The 21878-nt window shown below is 46.7% G+C and overlaps 1 protein-coding gene across 1 annotated transcript in view; it reads left to right on the top strand.

Annotated features, from left to right (window-relative positions):
- The first annotated feature begins 6688 nt into the window (after window positions 1-6688).
- Window positions 6689-21878, top strand: part of ELAC1 (elaC ribonuclease Z 1) — a 31410-nt gene continuing 16220 nt past the window's right edge. Inside the window, exons 1-2 of the mRNA XM_077463003.1 lie at window positions 6689-6792; window positions 17894-18097. Of these exons, the coding sequence (XP_077319129.1) occupies window positions 17941-18097 (157 nt within the window). The 5' untranslated portion in view covers window positions 6689-6792; window positions 17894-17940. The remainder of the gene's footprint in view (window positions 6793-17893; window positions 18098-21878) is intronic.

Raw genomic sequence — 21878 nt, 5'->3', positions numbered from 1 at the left:
CCATTCACTAATCTGCTCCATGTCTATAGCTGTGTTCTGGTTGGGGTTTTATCAATGGTGTCTCTCCAACTCTTGCTGTCCATCACACACATGACATTTTAATACTAACAAATGCCCCCAAAATTCTGTTCCCCCAAGCTATGACTGGGGTGGACCACTCAATTGCCGACTCCTCTGCCTTTCTTCTTCTCAGTTTACATGTTAATCTGTGAATGTTGTCAATCATCAGCGATGTAATGTGATCTTAAGGTTTATCCCTGCTGGGGGTTAACTACTTTGAATTGTACTGTTCTTTGTACTCTTTTATATTTCTGTGATGATTTATGATACACTTAATAAAATATTTGAACAAGAAATCCGAAAGTTTGATTGTTTTGTCATTGACCTGCGAATTGTGGAGACATGAGGGTGGCAGCACATTCAGCAGGACTTCCCCATTCCTTCTACAGGGAGTCCCCAAGTTACGAACCTCCGAACTTGCGAGCAATTCCTACTTACCAGCGCCAGTCGGCGCCGGTGGGCACATCAGAAAACGCCGCTTGCGCATCCGAATTACGAACAAAACCAACTTAAGAACAAACAGGCAGTCCCTAACCTGTTCGTAACTCGGGGGACTGCCTGTTGTCAAACCTCATTATCAGCACACTATGGGGTTGATTTACTAAAGGCAAATAGACTGTGCACTTTGCAAAGTGCAGTTGCTCCAGAGCTTAGGAAATGATGAAGAGCTCTGCTGACTTCCATCATCCAATCATATGCAAGCAACAATGCATTCTTTTTATTTTCCTTGCACGTGATTAGGTATCCTTTACAAGCTGAAGCTTTACCTCATTTACTAAGCTTTGGAGCAACTGCACTTGTAGAGTGCAATTGCACTTTGGAAAGTGAACAGTCTACTTACCTTTAGTAAATCAACCCCTATATTCTTTCCACTAAACACCAATAAAGCACTATATGCTTCTCACTGACCGGGGCAGATATTCCTCCCACTGGTCACCGATGCAGGAACATTTATTACTCCTACTGACTCAGCCATCCCAAGTCTCCCGCCATTTGCGGGAGTCTCCCACATTTGGTGGCAGGCTCACGGACACCCTTAATGTGTGCTGTAACCTCTGGCAACCTATAGCAATCGCTGCCTGATCTGATTCAGTAAACTGATTTCGAGTCTAGCTGCTATTGATTGTATGTCTCAGAGCAAGTCGAAAGCAAAATTGCATGGGGGGGGATGGGGCAAGAAAATGTTTGCCTGGGGTCTAATCAATATTAAACACGTGCCTGGGTGTTAGGAATACATTGATACCGGTGGCAGATTGCCCACCCAGTGTGTTTTGAATGCGGTGTGGAAAACGCACACGAAATGTGGGTTTCCCATACTGTTTTGGTGTGAACAGGGCCCTTAAAGCCGTAGTAGTAAGCCACTGCAACAAAACAAAACAAAAAGAAAAAAGAAAAAGAAAAAACACCTGTAATGCCTGGTACACACGATGAGATTATCGGACGAATGGTCGTCCGTTTATTTTTTTGTATGCTAATCTCAGATCGAACTTGAAATGTTACTAAAGCCACAAAAATTCTCGTAAGAATAATAAATAATAATAATAAATATTCGGAAGTAATGTCATGTGTTGTAATGTATTTGTATTGCATTTTCCAACAACAACTGCACTGATTAAATGAAAATCGTACGATCTGGCATCGTACGGAAAAAAATTTATGCATGTCCGATCAGATAATATCAGATGAACTGTCATGATCGGCTCTCGAAAAGCTGTGTACTAATGATCCGATTATCGTACGATGGATTTGAAAGCGGTATTTTGGGTACGATTTTCTGATCATATGTACGGAGTTTAAGACAATGCCATAATGTGCTAGTATACATTGCATACTAGCACATTATGTAATAGTTACTTTAGAACAAAGCCCTTCCAGCGGTGCCCGGTCACCGATGAGAGGGCTGACATCTTCTCCTGGTCTTTCTTCCGAGTTCATGGGCTCTGGTGTTCTTTTAGAATACCGCTACCCATCAGAAAATACCACGGAAGTGACATTGCAAACAAAAAATGCTTATTGCGCATGCGCTATGTGTTCCAACATGGCCGCTATGTGTTTTAATAGGTTTCCTAATCTGACAAAACACGAAGTGGACATTCTTGTTACACCCAGGCAAGTCTTAAATTACGCATGCATTTGCTTTTTTAATGCATACTGTTAGACAGGTTTACTTGGTTGTCTGCGGGCTGGTCGGTAAGTTAAGGTTGGTTTTTTCCTTGGATTTATCCTTGGCTTTGTTAGCCCTCCAATGCTTCTTACTGATAGCCAGCTATAGATGGGAGCAAGTGCCGTCTTTTTTGTATCACTGCCGTGTTTTTTGGTCAGGCAACGCACCGACACCTTTGCAGCCATTGTGCTATATGCTGAGTGTTCAGTGTGCCCCTGTATCTTTAAGAAGGGGTGGCTCCCCTTCACTCCACCTGCTCTCACCTATCCATCAGAATGCATGTGCCTCCACTTTGGGGACACTTATAAGCTAGTGTTAGGGTCTACAGATACCAGGGTGCCTTGACAAGGTTCTGTCGCTTACTCATGCATTTGCAAATGTGTGCAGACTAAACCCCTGCTTTTAACGCATACTGTTAGACAGGTTATTTGGTTGTCTGCAGGCTGGTTGGTAAGTGAGCGCAGATTTATGTTCCGGTGTCACGTTTGATACGTGCTGTCTACGGTATCTGTCTTGCGCATAACTCCGCTTTGTATTGGTTCTATATTAGTGTGTTAGTATAAAAGCGGCCGTCCGACGTCATTCCGTCACCGCTGATGAAGTCCCGCCTACTCTCTGGGACGCAACGCGTACGGACCACGTGACCTGCGTCGTGACGTCATCCGCCAGCTGACACACTGATCCATGCATGGTACTTTTTGTCTTAGCACTCAGCACTGGAGATCAGTGCTTACAAATGTGAGTGGTATTTGTCTTTTATTTATTTGTTTAATAAATTGGCATCAACGGAGAGCACTAGATTTGCTTGTTCTTTTTCATACATGATATCACATTGATCTGATGATACGGAGGAGAACCTTACCTGGAAATGCTTCCGCTTGGTCTGCTGTAACCTTATGATCTACCCTTGATGGGAACATGCGTTTTTGACCTATCTGATATATCAGGGGTCCACTTGTTGAGGTGAGAGTTCAACTTGCTCAATGGTGAAGGAATCACATCGTCACTTGATATATTGATTGAAGACACATTACACAAGTGGACTATTTCTGAACTTTCCTTATCATTCACTATATGGACTTTTTAGTTTTCACTTTATGAAATTTATTGTATTATTTTGTATTTGCGCTGTACTGATATTTTTTGATTTTGAGATGTGGGATTTGGTAATTTGACCTACAGTATTCTAGCTGCATTTTTTTATATATTTTCTGTGTTGTGTTTTTAGCGCTGGTTGATTTCTCACTCTATATTCTGGTTGGTAAGTTAAGCTTGTTTTTTCCTTGGATTTATCCTTGGCCTTGTTTATACCTAAGTCTTGAATTTCACGCTTATTTTAGCAGTAAACTCACCTTATGTACTGAAATAGACTATTTCTCCCAGACCGAGCAAGGGTGTTGAAAAATGTCCATCGGCTCTAAATGACTATCAGTTTGGCACTGAGCAGTGCGCAGTGTACCAAGATGGCCGTTGGCACCTTCTGACTGTAGGCTTGTCGCTGCTTTTCAAATGCAACATATTTTTGCACCAATATTTTAAAAAGGGCCAAGATACATCCCTGGGAATTATAGACCAGTTAGCCTAACATCAATAGTATGGAAGGTCTTGGAGGGGATGATAAGGGACTATATACAAGATATTAGTAATGAGAACGGTATCATTAGCAGTAATCAGCATGGATGAAGAATCTGTCTTGCCAAACCAATCTTTTAACCTTCTATGAGGAGGTGAGTTGCCAGCTACATAAGGGAAGGCCCATAGACGTGGTGTATCTGGATTTTACATAAAGCGTTTGGCACAGTTCCCCATAAATGTATACTGTACAAAGTAAGGTCCATTGGCATGGACCATAGGGTGAGTACATGGATTGAAAACTGGCTACAAGGGCGAGTTCAGAGGGTGGTGATAAATGGGGAGTACTCGGAATGGTCAGGGGTGGGTAGTGGAGTCCACCAGGGTTCTGTGCTGGGACCAATGCTATTTAATTTGTTCATAAATGACCTGGAGGATGGGGTAAACAGTTCAATCTCTGTATTTGCAGACAATACTAAGCTAAGCAGAGCAATAACTTCTCCGCAGGATGTGGAAACCTTGCAAAAAGACTCTGAACAAATTAATGGGGTGGGCAACTACATGGCAAATGAGGTTCAATGTAGAAAAATGGAAAATAATGCATTTGGGTGGCAGAAATATGAATGCAATCTATACACTGGGGGGGAGAACCTCTGGGGGAATCTAGGATGGAAAAGGACCTGGGGGTCCTAGTAGTTGATAGGCTCAGCAATGGCATGCAATGCCAAGCTGCTGCTAACAAAGCAAACGAAATATTGGCATGCATTAAAAAGGGGTTTAAAGGGGTTGTAAACCCTCATGTTTTTTCACCTTAATACGTCCTTTGTTTGGGTACAGCCTTGCACGACCGTGTTATTGTCAAAGCGACTCAGTGCCGTCTTTTCATCAAATTAGGCGACCTGTCCAAATGCGTAACAGAGGTGACATTCCATTGCCGCCATCTTGCTACACCCCGCACTCCTCCATAGTAAGGATACACTGAGAAGGGTGAAAGTGGACACCTTGTTACACCCACCGGTGTTTTGCATTTTACACTTATTTTTAACAGTAAACGGAGTTTATATAGTGAAATACAGTACTGAGAAATACATATGAATGTTTAGCTGTTGAATTTAAAAAAAAAATGAACTTCTGTCAGATTAGCAAACCTGTGAGATCCGCAGGCTAACGGCTGCTTTTAAAATTCAAGTTGTAAGTCAAGTTGTATTTCACTATATAAACTCACTTTGCTGTTAAAAATAAGTGTAAAATGCAAAACTCCGGTGCGCGTAACAAGGTGTCCACTTTCCTCCTTCTCAGTGTATCCTTACTATGGAGGAGTGCTGTGTGTAGCAAGATGGCGTCGTCACTTCCGTTACACATTTTGACGGGTCGGCAAATCTGACGAAACACTGCAAAAAATGTCCTGGTCATTAAGGGGGTAAATCCTTCCGGGGCTGAAGTGTTTTTTTTTTTTCCAGTGAGTGGGGGTGAGGGTAATATTTATTCCAAGGGAATTTCCATTTGCACTTATGTATTTGAGGGACCCTGTATTTGGGGTCAGAGTTTTCTAAGTACATGACCAGGGTGAGGAAATCATTTTGGCTAACAAGATGATATGTTGTGAGCAAATTGGTGATAAATCTTTGGCATACCTCCCAACATTCTAAGATGGGAATGAGGGACACCTACTAGCAAATGTATGTAGGCATAGGACACGCCTCCTGCCACACCCCTATAAAGGAGATTTAACCTCAAATTTTTTTTAATTAAAGGGGAGTTCTGCTTTAAAAAATTAAAATAGAAGTCAGCAGCTACAAATACTGCTGACTTTTAATAATCGGACACTTACCTGTCTTAGGGTCCAGCGATGCGGGGAACAAAGCCTTGCTCGTCCCACACAACACCCCCCCCCCCCGCTTTTTAACCGGCATTTTGACTGTGGGCGCCCGGCTATAGCTTCACAGCACAGCTGGGCATCCACTACTCTTGCACGAGCCGCGACTGGCCGCATAATCATCTGGGACCTGTCATGTGTCCCAGATGATTGCCTAGAGCAGGGATCTGCAATTAGCGTACCTCCAGCTGTTGCAGAACTACAAATCCCATGAGGCATAGCAAGACTCTGACAGCCACAAGCATGACACCCAGAGGCAGAGGCATGTAGTTTTGCAGCAGCTGGAGGTCCGCTAATTGCATATCCCTGGCCTAGAGGGAGGGGGGAGAGGTGAACTCCCTTCTTTTTGGGGTGGAACTCCACTTTAAATCCACAAGTGCTTTTTTTACCACTACTATTCCCTTATATTGGCTTTTAAAATGTACAAATGCAGCAATTTAGAATTTGTATGGAAGGTTTAGCACTGGAAAACACTTTTTAAAAGATAAAAAGTGCATTTTATATACAACTATATGGATCAGACCAAAATGAAGGACAAATGTAGAGGAAAGAGGGACAGAGGGGCATTGTTCCAAATCAGGGACAGTCCCTCCAAATCAGGGACATTTGGGAGCTCAGTATTTGGTCAGGAAATTAACGTTCTGATATTTTTGTTATAGATGATCGTGTTACCATGGAAAATGTTTTTTTCTTTATAAACCTTTTTATTTCTTTGAGAAGAAAAAAACAACAAACAAAAAAAAAAAGAAGTGGTTAAGGAGAGACAGACAATGTGGATCCAACAGAGGGGAAAAGTGGGGTATAGAAACCCTTGGACCTGCTGGGACCTGTAGTTCTACCAAAAAAAAAGACCAAACTTGCTCTGGTCCTTCTATTTCAAAACAGACACCATCCTTTTATAATATCCAGCAGTGTATATGATGTTACTTGTGTTCCTGACATTATACAGCAGCACTCTTTTACAGTCTCATCAAAAAAAAAAAAAAAAAAAAGCTTTTGGGTGTAGAAAGATGGCCGACGTGTGTACGGTGGGTGTAGCAATATGGCTGACTTCCTGCTCCTGGAAGAGACACGTGGTTGCTGCAGTCTCCAGGAAGCAAGTCAGTAAAGGTTGTGTGCAGTAAGTAGGGGGGTTTTGTGTGATCTTTGGAGGGTGAGAGGTAATGGGAGGAGATGAGAATAGAAGAGGAGCAGCTGCTGCCTTTAGATTACATATGAGATAATGACTGTCCCTGATGGGTTTCATACATTCTAAATATATAGGACCTCAAATCATGTCAGTTCAATTGATGGTTGTAAATACAAAACTGCTTTGTTTATAAGGGCCCTGTCGCATATCGGGGGTGCATTCTTATATGTGTGTTATGTTAAGGAGCGTCCCCTTTGACGCATGTGACTTTCATTAACACAACGCCCGGGTGTGCTGCATGGTGGGTGCATAGGCCGGTACTGTAAGGCGCGGTTCACGCTGCTGCGATACGTCTTTCAGTGCGATTATGTAGTGCTACTTGGATGCAACTTTGAAGTGCTTTGTATATTCTATGGGGGCCAAAACACACTGTAAATCGCACCAAAGTAGTACAGGAACTAAGGATGCGCTCCGGTGTGTTCGCACGCTCCACGTGCAAAGCCCGCCAGGAAGTCAGCCACGGCACTGTGCTAATCACAGACAGTGAGACATTTTCGTGATGTGCAGCTGCAGAGATCGGGAAATGCCCCACTGCCTGTGATTAGCACAGCGCCATGGCCGACTTCCTGGGGGGCTCTGCACAGTCCACACGCCAGAGCTCATCCCTAACGGGAACCTTTTCCAAAAATGCTCCGTGCTGAGTCACATTGATGCAAACGGACACCATCAAAAACAGTGTGGTTTCCATTGTCATGCGACTCAAGTCACATCTGAAAATGCATTCGTGTGAACCAGGCCTAACCGTGCGTTGTGATGTCATTTAGAATTAGGCTTGGTTCACACTTATGTGATGCCAGACATCGCATGTGATTCGCACCGCATTGCTGCGCACATCACATGCGTTATGTGATGCAAGTTTTACTTGACTGCAATGCACATCCAGAATTAAAGGATATGTCAAGGTTCAGTTTAAAAAAAACAAAAAAAATGTCATACTTTTACCGCCTCTGTGCAGTTGGTTTTGTACAGAGTGGCCCCGATCCTCCTCTTCTGGGGTCCCACCGTGGCACTCCTGGCTCCTCCTCCTTCTCGAGTGCCCCGTTGGAGAGCCGCTCTCCCGTGTCCTGCAGAGGAGCGGGACTAACACCACAGGGAAGGTGTTTACCTGAGCTCCCCCGGCAGACCAACAGGGTCGGCCATCCTGAGCAGGCTAAATGTATAGGCAGGGTATAATGATCCCGCTACGGCAGTAGAGCCTCTAGCCAAGCTGAAGCGTCTTTAGGGTTGGTAAAGAATCGGACTGACTCACCATTATTTACCCGAACCTTGGCAGGGAACATGACGCTGTATTTGATCCTTTTCCTTCGCAGGCCGGCTTTAACTGCATCAAATGAGCGGCGTTGTTGCGCTGAGTCTCCATGGTGTAGTCTGGGAATAACATGAGTTTAACATTCTTGTAGGGTAACTCTCCTGCTGCCCGGGAGGCTCTGAGCAGCTCACCTCGGTCGAGGAAATTCAGCGGCCGGAGGATGAAAGTACGGGGGGAGCTCCTTCTGGCCCCCGGCCGGGGCGGCACTTGGTGAGCTCTTTCCACCGCAAAGTACGGGGAAAGCTGAGCCACTGGCAGCAGAGAGCGCAACAGATCCTCCGTGAAAAGGGTTGGGGAACATCCTTCAGCCCCTTCCGGGAGGCCGACGATCCGGAGGTTGTTCCTCCTGCTCTGGTTCTCCACATCATTGGCTCTGTACTCAAGAGCCTTTACTTTTGTTTGTAATGTACGGATAGAAGCAGCATGGTCTGTTACTGTATCCTCCACTGCTCCTACCCGCCTCTCAGCCTCAGACACCCTGGACCTGATCTTGTCCAGGTCCTGACGGATTAGGCTCACATCCAGCTGTACTTCCTCAATCTTCAATGCCAAGGTAGATTGGCAGGCAGTTACGGCAGACTGGCATGAAGTGATAGTCGCCATGATCTCCGGTAATCCAGGGGAGGTTAAATTTGGGTCTCCCTCGTGGTCTGTCTGCGACGCCATATTGCAATGACGCGCAGGTCCTCCTGGAGCGCAGGAGACCGGGCTAGTTTCCACGGGGATATACGGAGGAAATGTAACTTTCTTGCCCCTCTTCTGAATCCCTGGGGTCCTGGAAGGCATCCAGAGATCGCAGGGTCTTCCAGTTAAGCGCAGTCATCAGGCACGGATATATTAGCGGATCACACTCCAGGAGAGCTCAGACAGCACGTCTGTTCACTCCGTCATCCCGGCCACGCCTGCACACTTGGATCCAACTTTGCCCTGCTACTTGCAGTTTGACATCCGTCTGACTTCAATGAACAGGGATCCGACTTTGATACCCGACAATACCAGGCACTGTGTCTGGCATGAATCTTAGGGGGAACTACAAGCAAAATGTAAAAAAACAAAAAACAAAAAAAAACAGCATAGGTTCCCCCTCCAAGAGCATACCAGACCCATCGGTAAGGGGAACCCCCACACCAAAAAAAAGGGCATGCGGTTCGCCCCCAAAATCCATGCCAGACCTATATCCGAGCACACAGCCTGACAAGTCAGCAAAAGGGAGGGGACAAGCGAGTGGCCCCACCCCTCCTGAACTTGGGGACTGCACCCCCCCCCACCCCAAAGCACCTTGTCCCCATGTTGAGGACAAGGGCCTCTTCCCGACAACCCTTGCGGTGGTTCTCGTGGTCTGCAGGCGGAGGGCTTAACGGAATCTGGAAGCCCCCCTGTAGGGGACCCCCAGATGCCGGCCCCTCACTCTATGTGAATGAGTATGTGGTACATTGTACCCCTATCCATTCACCTAAAAAAAAAAAAATGTCAATAACACACAGTACACTGGTTTTTAAAGTAACTTAATAAGACAGTTCTGACTTCTTCTCCCCCTCTGTGGCTATTCTGCCTCCTCCGCTGTTGTCTTCTGCCTCTGCCGGTTCTTCTCCTCCCTCCGGGTCTTCTCCCTCTGTCTGCTGTCTGGGTTTTCTCTGCTATTTTCTTGCTCTTTTGCCGGTGGTCTTCTCTGCTATCTTTTCCCTCTGTTCTTTCGATGTTCACTCAACGCTCTCTCCCGCTCTAATGCTGGGTGCACGGTGTGCAACTACTTGTAATGGCATGGGGTGGGGTCACCAGGTGATGTCATCCGTGACCCCGTCCCTTATGATGTCACTGCCCGAAACATGATCGGCCGTGACGCCATAAGAGGCGGGGTCACGGATGACATTACCCGGTGACCCTGCCTCATTCCAATATAAGTAGTTGTACACCGTGCACCCAGCATTAGAGCGGAAGAGAGCGTTGAGTCAACATCGGGAGAAGACATCAGTGGAAAATAACCGGCAGAGGAGGCAGAAGAGCCACAGAGGGGGAGAAGAAGTCAGAAGAAATGCTGGAGCTATCTTAATAAATTACTTAAAAAACCCTGTGTACTGTTGTTTTTTTTTTTTTTTTTTTTTTTTTTTAGGTGAATGGGTAGGGGTACTCATTCACATACAGTGGGGGTCCCCTTGTTAAAGGGGGCTTCCAGATACCGATAAGGGTCTGCTATGGATTGGGGACCCCAATGCCGTTTTTTCAGCATGGGGGTACCCCTGAAAATCCATGCCAGACTGAAGGACCTGGTATGCTCTTGGAGGGGGAAGACGTGCCATTTTTTTTTTAATTATTTGGAGTTCCCCTTCAAGATCCTCAGAGCACAAGTCGCATGCCAAAGTTGGGTCAGTTAAGACGGCGATCCGACTTCAGTGATGTGCAATGGACTAAAGTAGGATCAAAGTCGGACCAAAGCAGTGCAGGAAGCATTTTCAAAGTCGGACCTACTTGTGTCGGACCAGTTAAGACGGCTCCCATAGGGAAACATTGATTTTCACACCTCATGCGACATGAGCTCCCAAAGTCGGAGCGTTTGTCGTACCAGTGTGAACCTAGCCTTACAACCTCTGTTGGAACAGGCGGTGTATGCTGATTGGGAACATCCTGACAGGATTTTGATTCCTCCTAATGCCACGTACACACGATCGGATTTCTCATCGGAAAAAGATATGACGGCTTTTCCGTCGGGATTCCGCTCAAGTTTGCCTTGCATATACACGGTCACACAAAAGTTCGCTGAAATTACGACCATCAAGAACGCAGTGACGTACAACACTACGACGAGCCGAGAAAATTAAGTTCAATCCTTCCGAGCATGCGTAGGAATTTTGCACGTCGGAATTGCCGCAGACGAAGGCATTTTCGGATAGGAACTTTCCCCGACCTAAAAATTGAGAGCATGCTCCCAATCTTTTGGTGGCTGGAATTCCACCAGCAATGGAGCATACACAAGGTCGCATTTTCCGACAAAAAAACTCTGATCGGTCTTTTGCGGGCCGAAATTCTGATCGTGTGTATGCGGCATAAGAGCTTTTCCCTTTTATATCCCATGGATGAATAGTTCGTTAAGAAGTGGAGCATGCCAGTCATAGACGCAGCAGTCTTTCCTCTAAACAAGAACTGAACTTGTCCTGTGGATGAAAGACCCTGTTGACAAGAAATTGGAGTCATTATTAAAGGCTTCCTTTTCTTTGATCAGTTCAGCTATTCAGCCAGCTGTTGCAGCAATTGGTATCTGCCAGTCGTAAAGGATCATGTAAGAAGGCCTGACAGGCCTAACCAGGAGGGCGATCTGGCTGAAAATAAGACAGATATTCCTTGAGCGCTGTGTTTTGCTATTGACGCCTTAAAGGATTTAATACAGCAGGTTTCTCGTTTGGCTCTCTTGTCTGTACATATGCGCATACTTTTGTGGCTTAAGAACTGGTCAGCTGAGCTTCCTTGTAAAAAGTTATTGACAGGTTTCCCCTTTCTTAGGGAACGTTTATGTGGTGATCATTTGGACAGATATATCCAAAAGATTTCCGGAGGGAAGAGTTGTCTACTTCCTGTGAAGAAAAGCACCAGGCGTCCCTCGTTTAAAACCCTCAAGACTGCTTCCTCAAGTGTTTCAGCGCCAAGGCAGTTCCGCCGCCAACAGGGTGCTAGAGCCAGGTGCAAGCCGCAAGGCCAGGGCCAGAAAATGCCTGTGTCCAAAATTCTTCTAAACCCAGCACCAAGCCCTCTTTTTGAGGGGAAGCCCCCACTCTATTGGGTGGGGGGAAGGCTGCTGCATTATGCGGACATTTGGAGAACAATAGTTCAGGACGTGTGGGTCACCTCAACTACATCCAGCGGTTACAAGCTGGAGCTGTGGGGATGTTCCCCCTCAGATGTTTCCAAGATCCAGCGTTCCCTTGGATCCTCCAAAAAGAGACTTATTGTTTCAGTCACTACATCATTTAGTGCATCAAGGAGTGATTGTAGAGGTTCCTGTATCCGAAGGGGTGCAGGGTTTTACTCAAACCTGTTTACTGTTCAAAAACCAAACGGGGACACAAGGCATATTTTGGATCTAAGATCCCTGAACCAGTATCTACTGATCCAGTCCATTCAGATGGAGTCTGTCCGCTCTGTAGTAGCCTCACTCCAGATGGGAAACTTTCTAGCTCCATTGATATAAAAGACACATACTTACACATACCTATCTTTCAGCCTTATCAGAGGTTCCTGCGATTTGCAGTAGAGGGATGTCATTTTCATTTTGTGGCTTTACCCTTTGGGCTTGCCACAGCTCCCCGGGTGTTCACAAAGGTCCTAGCACCAGTGCTGGGTCTTTTAAGGGCCCAAGGGATCTTGGTGCTCGGGTATTTGAATGACCTCCTGCTCAGAGATCACTCACTACAGCAGGCTCTAGAACAGAGCATAACATTCACAGTGCGGTATTTGGAAAGCTTAGGCTGGATCATAAATACCGAAAAGTCAACCTTGAGACCAGCTTAAAGTCTAAAGTATTTAGGTCTGATCCTAGATACGGGCCAAGCAAGGGTATTTTTGCCTCTGGTTAGAATCTGTGCCCTGAAAGATCAGGTGCGTCAAATAAGGGGCACCAGACAACCCTCCATTTGGCTCTGTATGAGTCTTCTAGGGAGGATGGTGTCTTCCTTCGAGGCAGTGTCCTATGCCCAGTTCCATTCCAGGCCTATACAAAAAGACATCTTGGCTTGGAACAGAATAGGACAAGCCTTGGATTATCCAATGTTCTTATTTCCTAAGGCATGCTTAAGCCTAAACTGGTGGTTGCAGGAACCTGCGAAAGGGAAAAATCCTTCTTTCAGGTAGCTTGGATAATACTAACTACAGATGCCAGTCTCTCTGGCTGGGGAGCGACCCTAGAGGGGCTCACGGCTCAGTGGAAATGGTCAGGGACAGAACAGATCCTACCCATCAACGTCCTGGAGTTACGGGCAGGCAATACGTCTGGCCATTGCAAGACAAACTTCCTGTACGGGCAGTACGGTCCTGGACTGTGGAGCTTCAGGACTGCCCTATCAAGGTTGTCTGACGATACCACTGCAGTGGCCTACATAAACCACCAAGGCAGGACTAATGCCCCGTACACACGAGCGGACTTTTCAACATCCAAAGTCCGAAGGACCGAGTCCGTCAGACTATCCGATCGTGTGTGGGCTGCAACGGACTTTTGATTCGCCAAATGCCCCGTACACACGAGCGGACTTTTCAACATCCAAAGTCTGAAGGACCGAGTCCGTCAGACTATCCGATCGTGTGTGGGCTGCAACGGACTTTTGATTCGCCAAAGTCTGACGGACTTTAGAAATGAAGCATGCTTCAAATTTTCCCGAAGGAACTCCGCCGGACCCGGTCCCCTTCGAAAACTCCGCTCGTGTGTATGCTACTCCGACGGACTAAAACCGACGCTAGGGCAGCTATTGGCTACTGGCTATGAACTTCCTTATTCGAGTCAGGTCGTACGTCATCACGTTCGAATCCGTCGGAGTTTAGTGTGATCGTGTGTGGCCAAGTCCGTTCGGCCGAAAAGTCTGTCAGAACTCCGGCGGAACTCCGGCGGAACTCCTTTGGAAGTCTGTCGGACATAAGTCCTCTCGTGTGTACGGGGCAAAAGTCTGACGGACTTTAGAAATGAAGCATGCTTCAAATTTTCCCGAAGGAACTCCGCCGGACCCGGTCCCCTTAGAAAACTCCGCTCGTGTGTATGCTACTCCGACGGACTAAAACCGACGCTAGGGCAGCTATTGGCTACTGGCTATGAACTTCCTTATTCGAGTCAGGTCGTACGTCATCACGTTCGAATCCGTCGGAGTTTAGTGTGATCGTGTGTGGCCAAGTCCGTTCGGCCGAAAAGTCTGTCAGAACTCCGTCGGAACTCCGGCGGAACTCCTTTGGAAGTCTGTCGGACATAAGTCCTCTCGTGTGTACGGGGCATAAGAGCCATTCAGCTCTGAAGGAGGTGAACCACATACTAGCCTGGGCAGAGGAACAAGTGCCGATGCTATCAGCAGTCCATATCCCGGGAGTAGAGAACTGGAAGGCACATTATTTCTGCCACCAGCAGATCTTCCGGGGAATGGTCCCTGTACCCAGGGGTGTTCCAGGAAAGTTGGGAATGGCCAGAGGTTGACCTATTGGCATCCAGGTTCAACAACAGGCTACAGCAGTTTGTGTTCTGAACAAGGGATCCTTTGGCAATCTGAGCAGATGCTCTGGTGGTTGCATGGCGCCAGTACTCTCTGGTTCATGCTTTCCTTTCCGATCCCTCTCCTTCCACATTTGTTGCGCAGGATTCATAGAGAGGGGGTTCCAGTCATTCTGGTGACACCAGCCTGGCCCAGAAGGCCCTGGTTCCTGGAGATCGTGAGTTGATAGACGGGCCATGAACACTTCCACATCGCCCCAATTTACTGTCTCAGAGTCCTATATTCCACACCAATTTACAGTCTCTAAATTTTGAGACCATCTTGGCACCAGTGGTGTCTACTCTAGTGAATGCTAGAAAAGCTGTCACTAGGAAGGTCTTATCGTAAGATCTGGAACACTTGTATTGCTTGTTGTGAAGCCAGAAAATGGCATCCTCGGAAATATGTGATTGGGAGAATTTTCTCTTTTCTACAGTCGGCTGTGGAAACCAGATTGGCTTTGAGTACAGTCAGAGGTCAGATTTCAACTCGGTCAGTATTCTTCCAAAGAACTTTGGACTCCCATTTGCTGGTCTGTACCTTTTTTTATGCATGGGCAATTCGTTTTCTTCCCCCCATTAGGTCCCCTTTGTGTCCTCGGGGATTTGAATTTGGTGCTGTCTTTGTTACAGAAACAACCATTTGAACCTATCAAGGAAATTCCATTAGACTTGCTGTCATGCAAGCTAGCCTTCCTGATGGGCATCACCTCTGCTAGAAGGGTGTCAGAGTTGGCGGCCCTTTAGTGCAGGGAGCCATACTTGATACTTCACCTGTTACATCCTTTTTTGCCAAAAGTGGTGTCAGTCTTTTGATTTAAATCGGGACGTTATTTTGCCTTCTTTTTTCTCTCAGCCTCGATCGGCGGAAGAGGGTCGACTGCATTCCTTGGATGTTGTCCGGGCAGTCAAGGTTTATTTGTCTAGATCTGCAGAGATCCGAGGATCGGACTCCTTTTTTGTTTTACCAAAAGGACCCAAGAAGGTGCAGGCAGCTTCCAAAACTTACATTGCCAATTGTGGGTCCGCCAATTGGTCATTCAGGCCTATGGTCTGAAAAGTAAAGCTCCTCCCTTTTAGGATGAGAGCTCATTCTACCAGGGATGTAGGTAGTGGCGGAAGTATAGGGGTCGCTGAGGTTGCCATAGCGATATATGATTGGTGTGTGTGTGTTTAAATGTATGTATGTAGATTTTATGTATGCGTGTTTAATCCTGGGCCCTGTATATGTGTACAATCAGAACTGATTTTTTTCTTTCATAGTACCAGCAAAAAAATACTGTTCCTCTGAAAAGCGATCAATGTTTGCAGTCCCATTCACCTAGGAGTATACTTCAAGGGTGCCCTGACTGCAAAAACATTGAGAAACACTCAATCTATTTTCCTCCTGCAGCCGCTGAATGCCTGCGGGAGGGAGAGGAGGAGAAGCGGGGGGAAGGGAGAAATTGGTTCCATTATATGCAGCCACCCACTTGCGACCAGGTCCTGTTGTTCCGCCACCAGGCTCGGAGGAAAGGGCCTCTCCGGGGGTCAGGGGGCTTATGCCATCGGGTATCTATGGCTCAGATTTGTAAGGATTCGACTTTTGGCCTCAGTGTACTGTGGGCTGCCTAAAGTACTTCCTGTGTGGGAGGGGTTATATAGGGGATCACTTCCTGTCTAAAGACCTTTGGTCTACCAGTGTCCATTCACCTGGAGATGACGTATAACCCAGTAGGTAATGAATATTAGCCTAACTCTGTGTCCCATGATGTACTTAAAGAAAATAATTTTACAGATAAGTATGATAAAAAAATCTCATTTTTTTTTCATTAAAATTTTAAGTATTTTTTCTCAAAAATCGTGTTTGAAAAAACGTTGGGCAAATACAGTGCAACATAAAAAAATGTAAAACCTACCAAACTATTCTCTATGGCCTCTGCTTTTAAAAAAAAAAAATATATATATATATATAATTTTCAAGCAAAAAATACTGATGCTACATATACTAAGTTGACCACTGCTGGAAAATATACAGTTGCTTTTTTTAAGGTTGGGACCCATTCATATCAGGGTGGTGCCTGTTGTAGTGCCTAACACACATAGACTAAAAATGGATCCAGCAACATATTTGCTAGTCCTGTGTAGTTACACGTGTGCATTAGGAAGGTGCGTTGGATTGCCATTTAAAATGCAGATCGTGTGAATGGCACATTTGCCTTCCTAGACCGGTCTGTGAGGTTATTTATAGACAGGACCTATCAAATTTGGGGCCCTTTCACATGTGTTTTTTGATATGGTCCGCCTATCAGTTTTTCAGGAGGACCTGATCGGAAGCTCTAATTAGGAGAGAGTGAGCGTTGGGGCTGAGTTGCCCTGCTCTATGTGTCCTATGGACACATAGAGCAGGGCTCAGGAGCGAGCATGCACCAGTGTCCCTATAGCAAGAGGCTTGCTATTTGGGGGCACTGGTCAAGGGGGAGGAACCAGGAGGGCTGGCAGGAAACCTGAGGATCAGTGCTGCTCTGCAAAACCACTGCACAGAGCAGGTAAGTATGACATTTTTTATTTTATTTTTTCAAAAGCCGAACCTTTAAAGTGTCGTAAAGTCTCTCTTTTTTTTTTTTTTTTTGTTCAATAAAAATAACAAACATGTCATACTTGCTCTGTGCAGTGGATTTCCACAGAGCAGCCCAGATCCTCCCCTTCTCGGGTCCCTCTTCTGTGCTCCTGCCTCCTCCCTCCTGTCGAGTGCCCCCACAACCAGTAGCTTGGTATGGGGGCACCCAAGCTCTCGATTCAGACACGGAGCTGCGTGTTGGCCCCACCCCCTCACTCCTGATTGGCTGACTGACTTTGACAGCAGCGGGAGCCTATGGTGCCGCTGATGTCTCAGCCAATCAGGAGGGAGAGTCTTGGACAGCCGAGACACTCGTGAACATCGCTGGACAGAGATGGGCTCAGGTAAGTATTAGGGTGGGCTGCTGCACACAGAAGACTTTTAATTTTAAAACAGAGTTCCACCCAAAAATTTTACTTTAAGTGAAGGTGACCCCCTGACATGCCACATTTGGCATGTAATTTTGGGGGGGGGGGCAGATACCTTCTTTTTGGAGGCATCCAGCTCCCACTTCCTCCTGGGGTTCTGCAGCACCGGAAGGAAGTTCACCTCTCCCCCCCTCCCTCCGTGCAATCTTCTGGGACATGTCACAGGTTCCAGAAGTTGCCTGGTCAATCACAGCGTGGCTCACACATGCGCAGTGCACGTCTGGCTGTGAAGCCACAGCCGGGCCCCCGCAGTCCAAATGTCGGCGCCGCGGAGAGAAGGGGGGGGGAGCAGGGCTTTGTTTGTATGCATCTACATTTTGTATGCATCTGTACACAGACGTATGCATCAATTTACACAACTACACCGGACGGAGCAATGTTGTGTTGCAATTAGCAGCACAAAGAACAGCGCCCCATCAAGGGCTTAAACGCTTGCTGCAAATTAATAAGCACTTTACATGTACTTTATTTTTCCCCCACAGGTTCTATGCTACGGATCCCTCTAAGGTGAACGTCGATTTTAGTTGAAATGTCTATGGATGTCACCTTCCTTGGGACTGGATCTGCCTATCCATCTCCTTGTAGAGGGGCCTCAGCTGTCGTGTTCCGGACGGAAGGAGAATGTTGGCTGTTTGACTGTGGAGAGGGTACGCAGACTCAGTTCATGAAAAGCCTCCTTAAAGCAGGTGAGTCGACTGAGGTGACAAAGCTGATTTATAGAGTTCAAAAACAGATCTTCATTTTTTTTTTTCTGGGGAGTCCTTTGTTCTGCATTGAACAATGCATCAGTAATGATCCCAGGCTGGCATGATGATGTCCCTCCAGGGGGGTATGTCCATGACAGTCTAGGCTCAGAGAAATTGGCCAACATCATTGAACTGGGAAGACTTAGAATTTATAGTCGGGCAAAGGAGATACTAGTTAGGCCGATAGGAACATTTTCATTTCTTTTCTTACATCAGGGAACACAGAGCCAGCAGTTACTATGTGGGTTATATATCAGACCGATAGGTGATGGACACTGGCACGCCCCTAAGCCCCCGTACACACAGTCCGACATTCCGACAACAAAATCCGTCTGATTTTTTCCAAAACTGGTATTGAATACACACGGTCGGACAAAGTTGGCGAAAAATCCGATCGTTCGGAACGTGATGACATTCGTTCATTACGACGGGACTACGTTGAGGCTAGTAGCCAGTAGAGCCCACACACGATCGGATTTTCCGACAATATAATCCAATCAGACCTTTTGCGTCTGAATTTCTGACCGTGTGTATGGGGCATTAGGCAAGACATACTCCCCTATATAACCCCTCCCATTACTGGGACTCCTCAGTTTTTTCGGCAGTGTCTAAGGTGTTGGTCATGAGTAAAGATGTGCTGTGCTGAGCTCCACTGGAAGCTATCCTTGCTGGGGCTAGCCATGCTGACCGAATCCGTTCTGATGTCTTTTCATGGGCTAAATTAATGGTACCCGGGCCTTGTGTCCAAAGAAACAAGGTTTTGCTTGCGAACGCTTCTCTTTGAGAGCTGAGCCCTGTGATCCAGTACTTTTTGGTAGTAAGGCCATAAAGTTTTTTACTGGCAGGGTGCTGTCGCAGGTCCAGGATTGTAGGTAACCCGTGGTTCCCTGGTTCCTAAAAGGTCTCGGAGCCCACCATGAAGGGTGAAGATTGGGTCTTTGTATCTGATAAAACCCTGTTGCGAGGATAAGGTAAGGGAGATTTTCTCAGGAATTTCTCCTATGTATGATGCTGTCATGCCTATGTGTCACCACTGGGGGCTGTATTGAGCACTCACCGTCCTGACGCTGGAAACCGCAAGGAAGCCTTAAAGGGGTTGTAAAGGTAAATGTTTTTTCACCTTAATGCATTCTATGCATTAAGGTGAAAAAACATCTCACACTGCCGGCGCCCCCAGTCCCCCCGTTTTTACTTACCTGACCCCTCGAAAATCCCGCGCTCGCCCCCGCCGTCCTCTTCGCCGCTCAGCCTGGCCGCTGATTGGCTGGAGTGGATGGATTGAAAGCAGCGCAGCCATTGGCTCGCGCTGCTGTCAATCACATCCAATGACGCAGTGCGCCGGGGGGCGGGGCCTTGTGATACAGCGAGCGGCTATAGCCGCCGGCTGTATCACGGGAGCGCGCCCACAGTGCTTCTCACCAATGCGAGGGAGCTCGCATTAACGTGAGAAGCACCTGCGGGAGGAAGCAGAGACAGCCGCCGAGGGACCCCAGAAGAGCAGGTTCGGGGCCACTCTGTGCAAAACGAGCTGCACAGTGGAGGTAAGTATGACATGTTTGTTATTTAAAAAAAATTAAAATTTTTACTTTACAACCCCTTTAATTCTTCTCTCCTCCAGCCACAACAGATCCTCCGGTAAGAAGAGGGGGTCTGGTCTCCTCCTGTGCCCCCAATATTGTTTTTTTTTCCAGGATGCAAAGCAGCTGCCTTTAACCACCTCGCGCCCGCCCTATAGCCGAATGACGGCCGTAGAGCAGGCGCGTTTGTCCGGGTGGTCGTCCCTGGACGTCCTGATGTTTACTTCCGCAATGCGCGCCACCGCGGGCGCGCATCGCGGAAGTTCTGTGTTCGCCGTGTCCCCCGGGGACAGGCAAACACAGATCGCTGTAAACGGCCAATCACAGCGGCCGTTTACAGCGTGATCGGCGTGTCCAATGGGAGATGATCTCATATGTAAACATATGAGATCATCTCTCAGCGCCGCTCTCCCTCCTCGCACAGACAGTGTGAGAGGGGAGAGATGAACGGCTGCAGCGGCAGCCGTTCTGCCTCTAGTAAAAAAAGTAAAAAAATAAAATAAAAAGTGCCATCCGCCCCCAGCAGTGCCATCCGCCCCCAGCAGTGCCATCCGCCCCCAGCAGTGCCATCCGCCCCAGTGCTACCTGCCCCCCAGTGCTACCTGCCCCCAGTGCTACCTGCCCCCCAGTGCTACCTGCCCCCCAGTGCCACCTGTCGTCAGTGCCACCTGTCGTCAGTGCCACCTGTCATCAGTGCCATCTGTCATCAGTGCCACGTATAAGTGCCATCTGTCATCAGTGCCATCTGTCATCAGTGCCACGTGTCATCAGTGCCACATAGTGCCATCTGTCATCAGTGCCACATATCAGTGCCATTTGTCATCAGTGCCACCTGTCAGTGTCACGTGCCATCTGTTGTCAGTGTCACGTGTCATCAATGCCACTTATCAGTGCCATCTGTCATCAGTGTCACGCGTCATCGGTGCCATTTATTAGTGCCATCTGTCATCGGTGGCACGTATTAGTGCCATCTGTCATCAGTGCCACGTGTCTTCAGTGCCACGTGTCTTCAGTGCCACGTGTCTTCAGTGCCACGTGTCTTCAGTGCCACGTGTCTTCAGTGCCATCTGTCATCAGTTCCACATATTAGTGCCATCTGTCATCAGTGCCACATATTAGTGCCATCTGTCATCAGTGCCACCTGTCATCAGTGCCACGTATAAGTGTCATCATTGCCACGTATCAGTGCCATCTGTCATCAGTGTCACGTGTCATTGTCCTGGTGCTTCAAAAGTGTAATAAATAGTCAACAAGTTAGATGTGTAATTTATGTTCCTAGAACACATGATGGCGCTACCTGCATGTTGGGCCTCTCTATGTGGCCAGGCTGTGAAAAAGTCCCACACATGTGGTATTGTAGTACTCAGGAGGAGTAGCAGAATTTTTTGGGGGGTGTCATTTGTGGTATACACATGCCACGTGAGAGAAATAACCTATTACAATGACAATTTTGTGGAGAAAAAAAATATGAAAAATCTTAATTTTGCAAAGAATTGTGGGAAAAAAATGACAACATCAAAAAGCTTACTATGCCTCTTACTAAATACCTTGGAATGTCTACTTTCCAAAAAGGGGTCATTTGGGGGGTATTTGTACTTTCCTGACTTGTTTGGGTCACAAGAAGCGAGATAGGCCACCAGTACATCAGATGTGATCAATTTAGTGCGATTCGCACCACAGCTTGTAGACTCTCTAACTTTCACAAAGACCAAATAATATCCACTAATTTGGGTTATTTTTACCAAAGATATGTAGCCGTATAAATTGTGGCCAAAATTTATGAAGAAAAATTAATAATTTGCATAATTCTGTCACAGAAACAAAGAAATATGCGTTTTTTTTTTCCAAATTTTCGGTCTTTTTTCATTTATAGCGCAAAAAATAAAAACCCCAGAGGTGATCAAATACCACCAAAAGAAAGCTCTATTTGTGGGAAAAAAAGGACAAAAAAATAATTTGGGTACAGTGTTGCATGACTGAGTAATTGTCATTCAAATTGTGAGAGCACCGAAAGCTGAAAATTGGTCTGGGCAGGAAGGGTGTTTAAGTGCCCAGTAAGCAAGTGGTTAAAAAAAAATAAAAAAGGTACAGACCGCGGCCGCATCGGCGGAGGATTTACCCCCCCACCATGCCTGCATGTCCAC

The sequence above is a fragment of the Lithobates pipiens genome, unplaced genomic scaffold (genome assembly GCF_037356315.1).
Source record: "Lithobates pipiens isolate NorthernLeopardFrog02 unplaced genomic scaffold, aLitPip1_a1.2 Scaffold_3, whole genome shotgun sequence".
Classification (NCBI taxonomy): Eukaryota; Metazoa; Chordata; class Amphibia; order Anura; family Ranidae; genus Lithobates; species Lithobates pipiens.
The sequence above is the reverse complement of the archived record's forward strand: the minus strand, read 5'-3'. Positions and strand labels throughout refer to the sequence as shown.